A 12,959-nucleotide genomic window follows, 5' to 3' on the forward strand; every position below is an offset into this window, starting at 1 on the left:
ATAGTCGCATCCTCGCCAGGAAGTGAATGGGAAACGGTTTCCCCCTTACCCTACCCCCCTTCCCCACATAGAAGAACTGAAGAAACCTCCAAAACACACTTTTAAAACAGACTAAAAATAAAAAACAGACAGACTGTGGGCAGAGGCTGCCATCAATGCGGCGCCCCTAGTGGATGGTAGATGGATAGGCAAGATTAAGAGGGATATGGATTATTAATGGTTTTAATGCAGGCAGGTGAGACGAGCATAGATGGGACATCTAGGCCAGCATTGGCAAGTTGGGCTGAAGGGCCTGTTGCCACACTGTCCGGCCCTATGTATCTATGTGCAGATGGAAAGTAGGTCATCAAAACTGAAGGCACTGTTGGGTTTCATTTTATTGGGGTCCTGCTTTTGTTACTTTGATTGACCAACTCCACACTCCCACTGATTTTAATCACAATGAAGTGAAAATGGTTCTCTATTTAATTAATTTCAGGCTTTTGAACTCGTCAAGGGAATTAAAGACCTTTCAGCTGCAAGAACGACGACCGTGTCAATATTAGTCCTTGATGTCAACGACAACCAGCCAATGTTCTATTCGATGCTTGGAGTCGCTACAAACACGTTCCAGGCATCGGTGCCTGAAGAGCCAGCGAACGGCATGCCAATCCTTCACATTTATGCACAAGACCTCGATCAGGTTTGTTTATTGTATAAGGTGTCGCATCCCCTGTCGAAGGTGTCAACTGCTCCCCATCGGTGAGACCAAGCGCAAGCTTGGCGATCGCTTCGCCCAACACCTCCGCTCAGTTCGCATTAACCAACCTGATCTCCCGGTGGCTCAGCACTTCAACTCCCCCTCCCATTCCGAATCCGACCTTTCTGTCCTGAGCCTCCTCCATGGCCAGAGTGAGTCCCACTGTAAATTGGAGGAGCAGCACCTCATATTTCGCTTGGGCAGTTTACACCCCAGCAGTATGAACATTGACCTCCAATTTCAGGTAGTCCTTGGTTTCCCCCTCCTTTCCCTCCCCTTCCCAGCTCTCCCACAGCCCACTATCTCCGCCTCTTCCTTTCTTCTTCCCGCCCCCCCAACCCCCACATCAGTCTGAAGAAGGGTCTCGACCAGAAATATCACCTATTCCTTCGCTCCATAGATGCTGTCTCACCCGCTGAGTTTCTCCAGCATTTTTGCATACCCTTATATGAATATGAAGATAGACGCAAAAAGCTGGAGTAACTCAGCGGGTCAGACAGCATCTCTGGAGAGAAGGAATAGGTGGCGTTTTGGGTCTCGACACGAACTGGAGCGGAAAAGACTGCAAAAAATTGTAAACACTGCCCAGTCCATCATCGGCTCTGACCTCCCTACCATCGAAACGTCACCCATTCCTTCGCTCCATAGATGCTGCCTCTCCCGCTGAGTTTCTCCAGCACTTTTGTATACCTTATTGTATAAGATGTTTAGTTTAGTTTCGTTTGGAGATACATCGCAGAAACCGGCATGTCGGCCCACCGAGTCTGCGGCGAACAGCAATCCCCGCACACTCTTCTACACACCTGAGGTACAACTTACAGCAACACCAGTTTAGTGTATTTTATAAGATGTTTAACTTAGTTTAGAGATACAGTGCAGAAACTAATCCTTCGGCCACCTAGTCTGCGCTGGCCAGCGATCCACGCACATTGCCTTTGTCCTACACACAGTAGGGCCAATTTACACATACATCAAGTCAATTAACCTACAAACCCGCACGTCTTTGCAGTGTGGGAGGAAACCTGACCACCCGGAGAAAACCCACAAGGTCATGGGGAGAACATACAAACTCCGTACAGACAAGTACCCGTAGTCAGGATCGAACTTGGGTCTCTGGCGCTTTGAAGCAGTAGCTCTACCGCTGTGCCACCGTGCGCCCTTCAAAATTGGTGTTTATATTTGTAGTCATATAGTCATGGAATCATACAGTGTGGAAACAGGCCCTTCGGCCCAACCTGCCTACGCTGACCAAAATGTCCCATTTACTCTAGTCCCACCTGCCTGCGTTTGGTCCATATCCCTCTAAACCTGCCCTATCCATGTACTTGTCTAAATGTTTCTTACACTTTGCGGTAGTACGTGCCTCAACTACCTCCTCTGGCAGCTCGTTCCATGCACCCTCTGTGTGAAAACGTTACCCCTCAGGTTCCTATTGTCTCCCCTTCAACAGGGCAAGAATGGAACGTTTGCAGTGTTTCTTCAAGGATCTGATTCTGCAGCGTTTAACCTGAATCAGAATATCGTGTACAACGAGGGAACGTTAACAGTCCAAGTGACAAACTCCGAGGCACTGGACTTTGAGAGGAATGACGTCTTACAGTTTCAAGTGTGTTCACCCCTAATGATCTATTAATTAAATTTAGCAGCTAATCATTACTAATAATGATTGAAAGAAGCATGGTTACTAACGTGATTTGTGATGGTTCCCAAGATGGCGTCCAACTCCTGTTTGTGTGTTGGCCACAGAAGCAGATCTACAATCACATATCACAATCGCTCCACACTCTTAAGTCTCTACTCCGGCAAAAACATTTCTTATTTTAACCATGATTTCTTAAATTCCTCTCAGATATCTCTATTCTCTGACCCTCGGACTATCCTTGATCGGACTTTGTCGGCTTTACCTTGCACTAAACGTTATTCCCTTATCATGTTTCTGTACACTGTGGATGGCTCGATTGTAATCATGTATTGTCTTTCTGCTGACTGGTTAGCATGCGACAAAAAGCTTTTCACTGTACCTCGGTGACTGGTTCAAAGAAAGCAAAAAAAAGTGACACAAAATGGTGGATTAACTCAGCGCGTCAGGCAGCATCTCTGGAGAGAAGGCAGTGAGGGCCAATTCACTGGATGTTTTCAAGAGAGCTAGATTATGGTCTGTGGTCTACAGACACACTGAACTTTTATCTCCTGTTCTGTATTATGTTTACATATTCTGTTGTGCTGCAGCAAGCAAGAATTTAATTGTCCCATCTGGGGCACATGGCAATAAAACTCTCTTAACTCTTGACTTGATTTAGCTCTTCGGGCTAAAGGAATCGAGGGATATGGGGAAAAAGCAGGAACAGGGTACTGATTTTAGATGATCGACCATGATCACATTGAATGGCGGTGCTGGATCGAAGGGCCAAATGGCCTACTCCTGCACCTGTTTTTCTATGTTAGCATGTTTCTATGTTTCTAGGTAATCAGGCTTGAGCAGTCACGAGTCAAGTCAAAAGTGTTTAAATGTCATATGTACTAAAAACGGAGTAATGGAATTCTGTCTCGCAGCAGCTTATCAGGCCTGTAAGCACAATGCATACAGATAAAACAATTTTAAAAAATCATTATAGTAATAACCATAGTAGGCCCCCCTCGGTCATGACTGACCATGGGTAATGCATCCTAGTTTGCAGGTGATGTGTGGGCGGATGCAAGCCTGGGCGATGTCATATGGAGGACAGGCTGTTGCCCATTCAGCACGTCCCCCCTCTCCACGTTGCTGATCGATCCAAAGGAACAGCAGGGCCGTTACAGTTTGGCACCAGTGCCGTCGCAGGAGCTGCCAGGGCGAGGTTGTAGACAACGACAAACTGCCTTAGGGGCTCCGACTCCGGATTTTCTTGAGGTTTACTCCTGGAGCCTTTTCCATGACTGGATGTGGCCACAAGGCAGTGGAGGTTTTAAATCTGAGTTTTCCCTCTCCTAGATGGACTGCCTTCCCAGGCTGACGAGCCCCATCTGCCAGAGGATAATTTACTATCCATAATACTAGTGCAAAAAAACAAAGTCTTTAGTGCAAACAAAGACAGTCCAAAGAAGCCCATAGATTTGGTTGTTGAGACTATATAGGGTGCTGGTCAGACCAAATTTGGAGTAATGGGCGCAGTTTTGGGCTTCACATCTGAAGAGGAATGTGCTGGCATTGGGAAGGATGCAGAAGAGGTTTGCAAGAATGATCCTGGGGTTGATTGGGTTAACATATCTTGAGCGTTTGGTAGCACTGGGCCTGTACTCGCTGGAGTTTAGAAGGATGAAGTGGGGACCTCATTGAAATGTGCTGAATAGTGAAAGACTTGGATCGAGTGGATGTGGAGAGGATGTTTCCACAGGTGGGGGAGTCTAGGACCAGAGACCATAACCTCAGAATAAAAGGATGTTTTAGCGAGACAGGCAGGTTGAGTTAAATGATTTTTTTTTATTGACAAACAAAAAACGAGAATTGAACTCAGTACAGGCGTGCCCGGGCAGCTAACTGTAGAATAGCTGCTGCTGCTGGGAGGAATGCGCTGTCCATTGAACAGAAAACCCCGCAAAAACAACCCCCACGGTCACGTGATCGAGCCAACCAATGACGAGGGTTCGCACTTCCCCAAACCACCACTCGGTGTCACTACAATGTACCTTTAGAAAGGAGATGAGGAGGAATTTCTTTAACCAGAGGGTGGTGAACCCGTGGAACTCATTGCCACAGAAGGCTGTGGAGGCCAAGTCAGTGGATATTTCTTACGGCGGAGATTGACAGATTCCTGATTAGTACGGGTGTCAGGGGTTCTTGGTTCTTGGTTTCTTGGTCCTCCAAAATATTCCAAATGGAATTTAAACTGGAGGTGGATTATGGGGAGAAGGCAGGAGAATGGGGTTTGGACAATAGACAATAGGTGCAGGAGTAGGCTATTCGGCCCTTCGAGCCAGCACCACCATTCAATGTGATCATGGCTGATCATCCCCAATCAGTACCCCGTTCCTGCCTTCTTCCCATAGGGAGAGATAGATCAGCCATGATTGAATGACGGAGTAGACTTGATGGGCCGAATGGCCTAATTCTGCTCCTAGAACTCGTGAACACGAACCCTTCATTTGTACCAATTGTGATCGTTAAGTAACCTGGTATGTTCTCAAAGTGCATCATTTTATTCTTTCAGATGCTTGCAATTGAATTGGAGACTAAAGAAAGATTCAGCTGTGTTGCAACTATTCGCATTGTGATAACGGATAGAAATGACAATTGGCCAGAGTTTAACCAGGATTACTTTCTACTGGAAGTCCCGGAGGACAGCTCAAAGGGCTCCAGTGTGGCTCGCATTACTGTAAGGAACTGCTGTGAGAGTTAATGAGACCATCATTCAGAAATACTTCACACGCAGCAGGTTTACATTTTTTTCCCCATTCTGTATCCAAAGGCGACCGATGCTGATGGCGGACGTTTTGGTGAGATACGCTATCAACTTTCTGGATCGGACAATGCGTAAGTTTTAACCAAAACCGCCACACTTAGCCCATGGAAGGTGGCACTGGCTGAAAGAGGCCAATGCCAGAGCACCAGGGAGGCACGGTACTAGGGTGGCGCAGCAGTAGAGTTGCTGCCTCACAGCGCCAGGGACCCAGTTTCCATCCTGACTACAGGTGCTGTCTGTACGGAGTCTTTTACCCAGAGTCGGGGAATCAAGGACTAGAGGACATAGGTTCAAGGTGAAGGGGAAAAGATTTAATGGGAATCTGAGGGGTAACTTTTTTACACAGAGGGTGGTGGGTGTATGCAACAAGCTGCCAGAGGAGGTAGTTGAGGCTGGGACTATCCTATTGTTTAAAAAACAGTTGGACAGGTACATGGACAGGACAGGTTTGGAGGGTTATGGACCAAGCGCAGGCAAGTCGGACTAGGGTAGCTGGCCGGTGTGGGCGAGTTGGGCCGAAGGGCCTGTTTCCACACTGTATCACTCTATGACTCTAAGTGACCAGAACTGCATGCAATACTCCACATGCGAGCCTGACCAAAGTCCGACAGTACTGCACCATGACTTCCTGACTCTTATGGCCTTGTCCCACGGTACGAGTTCATTCCAAGAGCTCTCCCGAGTTTTAAAAAATCAAACTCGTGGTAAGCACGGAGAATGAACGTAGCGGGTACGTTGGAGCTCGGGGACGTCCCTTAGTGGCTTGTAACGCTAACGGCAGGTACTCGGGAAGACTCGCTAACGGCAGGTAAGCACGGGAAGACTCGTGAAGATTTTTCAACATGTTGAAAAATGTCCACGAGAGCCCCGAGTACCGACGAGCGGCCATTACCGTAAATCTCCGAGTTCGAATCAGGGCAAACTCGGGGAGAACTCTTGAATGAACTCATACAGTGGGACAGGGCCATTACAATTAATGTCCCAACTGAAGAAGGCGAGCACACCATAGGCCTTCAACATCGCTCGGTGGTGAGAATGGTGTGACGGAAAAGGACAATTCAATAAAGTTGCAAGGATGGCAGTGAGGTCAGGTACTGGGAAGCATTTGGAAATGAGTGCAGGGTGAGGAAGAATTTGGTAAAGAGGGAGGAAATACAGGAGGTACTGGAGATGTAGACACAGAACATTCATAAATATGTGAAAGCAAGGGAACGGAGATGATGAAAAACCTTTTCACCCAGAGAGTTGTGAGTCTGTGGAATTCTTTGCCTCAGAAGGCGGTGGAGGCCAATTCTCTGGGTGCTTTCAAGAGGCTGGCAGCATCATCAAGGCTCAAAAAGGCTGGCAGCATCATCAAGGACCCACACCATCCTGGCCACACACTCATATCCCCCTTACCTTCAGGTAGAAGGTACAGGAGCCTGAAGACTGCAACGTCCAGGTTCAGGAATAACTACTTCCCCTCAGCCATCAGGCTATTAAACTCAACTCATGCAAAACTCTGAACATTCATAGCCCATTATCTGTTTATTTGCACTTTATCTGTTCATTCATTCATGTGTGTATATATTTATATAATGGTATATGGACACACCGATCTGTTCTGTATTCATGCCTACTATATTCTGTTGTGCTGAAGCAAAGCAAGAAGTTCATTGTCCTATCTGGGACACATAACAATAAACTCTCTTGAATCTTGAATCTTGAGAGTTGGATATGCACTTAAAGAAAGCGGATATGGGGAAAAGGCAGGAACGGGGTACTGATTGTGGATGATCAGCCATGATCACAGTGAATGGCGGTGCTGGCTTGAAGAGCTGAATGGCCTACTCCTGCACCTATTGTCTATTGTCTATTTTCTATTGTCTATTAGTAGATTGGAAGAGACAGAATTAAAGCACATAGTCTCTAACCCAGGGTAGGGGAATCAAGAACCAGAGGACAGAGGTTTAAGGTGAGGAGAGAAAGATTTAACAGAACCTGAGAGACAATGTTTGTTTACAAAAAGGTTGTACGTATGTAAGTTAATAAGTTCTTAAATTATAGGAGCAGAATTAGGCCATTCATCCCAACAATTCAATCATGGCTGATCTATTTTTCCCACTCACCCCATTCTCCTGTCTTCTCCCCATAACCCACGAACTAATTAAGAATCTATCTATCTCTGCCTTCAAAAATATCCATTGACTTGACCTCCACAGCCGTCTGTGGCAAAGAATTCCACAGATTCACCACCCTCTGACTAAAGAGATTCCTCCTCATCTCCTTTTCTAAAGGTACGCCCTTTTATTCTGAGGCTGTGGCCTCTGGTCCTGGATCTCTCCCACTAGTGGAAACATCCTCTCCACATCCACTCTATCCAGGTGTATGGAACGAGCTGCCAGAGGAGGTAGTTGAGGCAGGTACTATAACAACATTTAACAAACATTCAGACAGGTACATGGATAGGACAGGTTTGGAGGGATATGGACCAAACGCAAGCAGGTGGGACTGGTGTGGATGGGACATGTTGGTCGGTGTGGGCATGTCGGGCTTTAGGGGCATATTTCCACATTGGATGACTCTGCGATTAGTGAACTCAAATAAAGTCAGTCTCATTTCATCCCAGCCATCGGGAAGAAGGTACAGGAGCCTGAGAACTGTAACGTTCAAGAACAGCATCAGGCTATTAAACACTAAAACCTCATAAGCTATGAACTATATTATTATTATTATTATTATTATTATTGCACTAGGTAGGGCTCTTAAAGATAGTGGAGTCAGGGGATATGGGCAGATGGCAGGAACGGGGAACTGATTGTGAATGATCAGCCATGATCACATCGAATGGCCGAATGGCCTACTCCTGCACCTATTGTCTATTGTCTATTGTTATTGTTTGTTTTTTGAGTTTTGTTGTATTATTTATTATGAATACATATTCTGTTGTGCTGCAGCAAGTAAGAATTTAATTGTCCTATCTGGGACACACGACAATAAAACACTCTTAACTCTTGAAGTTCAGTAAAGTCTAATCAAAGATAGTCCGAGGGTCTCCATCGAGGAAGATAGTGGTTCAGGACTGCTCTCTGGTTGTGATAGGATGGTTCAGTTGCCTGATAACAGCTGGGAAGAACCTGTCCCTGAATCTGGAGGTGTTAGAAATATCTGGGGGTCAAACTACTGGCTGGATAGATACTGGCTGGAAAGATGCTGGCTGGATAGATACTGCACACAATATTCCAGGTGTGGTCTCACTAGGGCCTTGTACAACTGCAGAAGGACCTCTTTGCTCCTATACTCTATTTGGAAAAGTTCATGGATAGGACAGGGATATGGGCCAAAAGCAGGCAGATGGAACTAGTGTAGATGGGGCATATTGGTCAAACGGGGCAAGTTGGGCTGAAAGGCTTCTTTCCGTGCTTTATGACTATGACTGCATTTTGGTCAACTTAGTATAGTTTAGTTTGGTTTAGTTTAGAGACACGATGTGCTTCGGCCCACCGAGTCCGCGCCGCCCAGCGATCCCCACACACCTACACTATACTGCAAGTTACAATTATACCCAGCCAATTAACCTACAAACCTGCACGACTTTGGAGCGTTGGAGGAAGCCGGAGCACCCGGAAAAAACCCAAGCAGGTCAGGGGGAGAATGTACTAACTCCGTTCCGGACAGCACCCATGGTCAGGATGGAACCCGGGTCTCCGGCGCTGTGAGGCAGCAACTCTGCCGCTGCGCCACCGTGCGGCTGACGGTGATGTTGGTTGTGCTTCCATTCTGGCAGGTTGCAGACATTTGGTGTGGACCCACTGATCGGAGTGGTCTTTATAAAGAACCAAACCCTCTTGGACAGGGAGATGAGGCAGCAATACTTTGTCACCTTGCAAGCCAGAGATGGTGGTGGTCTGACCACCAACGCGCAGATTGAAGTCTCCATCTCCGACGTAAACGATCAAGTGCCTGTCTTCCAGAGGAAGACTTACAGTGGATTTATTAAGGAAAACGAGGTTAAAAATATTGTCCAGGTTCAGGTATGTATTGACTTATTAGAAATCAATTCTTTAGTTTAGTTTTCACTTATTATTGTTTTGTGCATCGCAGTACGGTGAGAAGCTTTAGTTTGTGCTATCCAGTCAAAGATAAGACAGACGGTTGTGGAGGACAAGTCAATGGGTATTTTTAAGGCAGAGATAGATAGATTCTTGATCAGTACGGGTGTCGGGTTATGGGGAGAAGGCAGGAGAATGGGGTTGAGAAAACCCTTTTTTGCTTAAGTCCACCCTCCTACACCTCCAGTGCAAATTCCATTTGGAATATCTTTGGAGGACCAGGAAACCAAGAACCAAGAGGGAGAGATAGATCAGCCATGAGTGAATGGAGTAGACCTGATGGCCTGTTTCTGCTCCTATGTTATTAATTTATGAACTATGGGGTAACTTTTTTACAAAAGGGTGGTGGGTGTATGGAACGAGCTGCTGGAGGAGGCAGTTGAGGCTGGGACTATCCCAACATTTAGGAAACATTTGGACAGGTACATGGATAGGACAGGTTTAGAGGGATGTGGGCCAAACACAGGCAGGTGGGACTGGTGTAGCTGGGACATGTTGGTCGGTGTGGGCAAGTTGGGGCCCAAGGGCCTGTTTCCATGCTGTATCACTCTATGACTCTACAGGAATACAATTAAGCCGTCCACAGTGCGTTGTTAAAGGATAAAGTATACAACATTTAGTGCAAGATATAACATTGAAGTCCAATAGTTTTAAAGCTCTCCAAAGAGGTTGATAGCAGTTCAGAACCGCACTCTGGCTGATGAGAGGATCGTTCAGTTGCCTGACAATAGGGCGGCCACAGTGGCGCAGCGGTAGAGTCGCTGCCTTACAGCGAGTGCAGCGCCAGAGACCCGGGTTCGATCCCGACTACGGGTGCCGTCTGTACGGAGTTTGTACGTTCTCCCCGTGACATGCGTGGGTTTTCTCCGAGATCTTCGGTTTCCTCCCATGCTCCAAAGACATGCAGGTTTGTAGGTTAATTGGCTTGGTAAATGTAAAAATTGTCCCTAGCGGGTGTAGGATAGTGTTAGTGTGTGCGGGGATCGCTGGTCGGCGCGGACCCGGTGGGCCGAAGGACCTGTTTCCGCGCTGTTTCTCTGTATATCTAAACTAAATAATAATTTTAATAATTCTAATTTTTGAATGAATCATACTGTATTTGTGATGCTGTTATCACCAGATGTAAGCACGCTGAGGTGAAAGGAGAGAAATTAGGGTTGTATGTAATGTAATTTACCATTTAAGGATCAATTTGCTTGAGGTTTACATGAAGAAGCATGTTAGGAATGTATTGGGAAAGTATAGTGTGTAGGAAGTAACCCCTTGCATCCCCTCTCCCCCCGCCCCTCTCCCACCCTAGTCTTCGCACTAGTTTCACTGTCGTCCTGTTGAGTTTCACCATTTCCCCACAGCCAACAATGGACCATTGTGGGCTCCGCCTTTCCTTGATCATTGTTGCTGGCTTTGATTTGTCCTCTCGCATATCTTTCATTCATTTGCTCTTTGTACCTCTTCATATCTCGAGTCCCACTCTCCCCCGACTCTCAGTCTGGCGAAGGGTCTTGACCCGAAACGTCACCTCTTTCTACAAAACCTTTTCCTCCAGTGATGCTGCCTGACCCGCTGAGTTACTCCAGCACTTTGTGTCTATCTTTGGTAACTTTTTCACACAAAGGATGGTGGGTGTATGGAACGAGCTGCCGGAGGAGGTAGTTGAGGCTGGGACTAATGTTTGAGAAACAATTAACAGGTACATGGATAGGACAGGTTTGGAGGGATATGGACCACATGCAGGCAGATGGGTCTAGTGTAGCTGGGACATGTTGGTCGGTGTGGGCACGTTGAGCTGAAGGGCCTGTTTCCATGCTGTTTCCACTCTAATAGTTTGACAACTTCACTCACAGTGTTTGATCAGTTGTTTGTGTGTAATTGATGCTTTTGATCCAGAGTTATTAGAGTTTAGAGATACAGCACGGAAACAGGCCCATCGGCCCACCGAGTCCGTGCCGACCAGCGATCCCCATACCCTCATACTATTCCGCACACCAGGGTCAATTTACAATTTTACAGAAGCCAATTAACCTACAAACCTGCACGGCTTTGGAGTGTGGGAGGAAACCGGAGCACCCGGAGAAAACCCACGCAGGTCACTGGGAGAACGTACAAACTCCGTATAGACAGCACCGGTAGCCAGGATGGAACCCTGGTCTCTGGCGCTGTGAGGCAGCAACTCTACCGCTGCGCCACCGTGCCGCCCTGGGTTTTTACGGGATCAAATATGGTTCCTATTCCCTCACAGTGTGACTTTTCCGTCTCGGAAGACTGCAGGAAAAGCGCTGCCACGGAACTTTAATGCTGGGTATATATTTTCATGGGGAGCCTGGATGGTTGTAACCGTGGCTTAGCATCTGAATTCTCCAGTCAAGGATCAAATTAAGTTATCAGTGCCAAAGGGTTTTACTGCTTGATGTTATGGAGCAGTAGTGGCAGGCAAATATCTTCGGCCCACCACAGTGAGTGTTGCCAAATGTTCCACACATTCAGCTAATGGGGCTAGGGAACTTAAAGTAACAGCACTTAACTACCTAGTTACATAACTGCAATGACACCAGACCCCCTCCACTAAACCACCTCTGATCCGTGGAAATGGCAATTAAATTTGCGGTTTCTTACATGGCATGAGAACGTTGGAATGCCGAAGGGCATCCACGCGCTGATTTCTGCCCGCACTTTTCGTCCCACTAACCAGTGTTGGCAATCTCGGTTCAGTTTTGTGTTCGGTTTAGTTTAGTTTACAGATACAGCGCGGAGACAGGCACCTTCGGATCCGCCGAGTCCGTGCCGACCAGCGATAGGGCGGTCACGGCGGCGCAGTGGTAGAGTTGCTGCCTTGCAGAGCTTGCAGCGCCAGAGACCCGGGTTCGATCCAGACTACGGGTGCTGTCCGTACGGAGTTTTACGTTCTCCCCGTGACCTGCGTGGGTTTTCGTCGAGATCTTCGGTTTCCTCCCACACTCCAAAGACGTACAGGCTTATAGGTTAAATTGGCTTGGTGTATGTGTAAATTGTCCCTAGTGGGTGTAGGATAGTGTCAATGTGCGGGGATCGTTGGCCGGTGCGGACTCGATGGGCCAAAGGGCTTGTTTCGGCACTGTAAATCTAAACTAAACTAAACCCCGTACACTAGCACCGTCCTACACACAAGGGACAATTTACCATCTTACCGAAGCCAATTCACCAATTCAGAGAGATACGTCTAATGGGCAGACAGAGAAGTTTATCCTGGCATGTACTTTAGTTCAAGGTGACTCGGGCCAGAGAGGTGATGATGTACAGGGACTCCAGCGACCCCAAGGTGGCTCAAGCAGGGGTGGAGGTGAAAACTGGGAGGAAGTGGAGAGCCGGCGAAGCCGTGCTGCAAGCAGAGTCCTGGATACGCCACAGAGTCCTGGTGGGAGCAGTGACTCGGGGAAGAGCAGGCCTGGGAATCTTCCCATCTCCCCAGTTTGGCAAGGCCAAGGGGAAGGAGAGGCGCAGGCTGGTCCAGGAGGAAGTGAGGGCAGTGGTGGAGGAGGAGAGGTGTACCAGAGCAGTTGGATTGAGGCAGCAGGGAGCCTGGACAAGGTGGGAGCAGGCCATGGACCGAAAAGTCACATGGACTGAGCTCTGGCAGGCTAAACCACAGCGCATCAAGTTCCTGGTCCAGGCAGTGTATGATGTACTGCCCAGCCCATCGAACCTCTTCATCTG

At 47.5% G+C, this 12,959-nt stretch overlaps 1 protein-coding gene across 2 annotated transcripts in view; it reads left to right on the plus strand.

Annotated features, from left to right (window-relative positions):
• Positions 1-12,959, plus strand: part of LOC116971389 (cadherin-related family member 2-like) — an 86,010-nt gene that overhangs the window by 22,446 nt on the left and 50,605 nt on the right. For both annotated transcript variants that reach the window (XM_033018533.1, XM_033018534.1), the window contains exons 12-16: positions 479-682; positions 2,190-2,345; positions 4,927-5,091; positions 5,185-5,249; positions 8,945-9,191. In XM_033018533.1, the coding sequence (XP_032874424.1) occupies positions 479-682; positions 2,190-2,345; positions 4,927-5,091; positions 5,185-5,249; positions 8,945-9,191 (837 nt within the window). The remainder of the gene's footprint in view (positions 1-478; positions 683-2,189; positions 2,346-4,926; positions 5,092-5,184; positions 5,250-8,944; positions 9,192-12,959) is intronic.

Source organism: Amblyraja radiata, chromosome 3 (genome assembly GCF_010909765.2).
Source record: "Amblyraja radiata isolate CabotCenter1 chromosome 3, sAmbRad1.1.pri, whole genome shotgun sequence".
NCBI lineage: Eukaryota > Metazoa > Chordata > Chondrichthyes > Rajiformes > Rajidae > Amblyraja > Amblyraja radiata.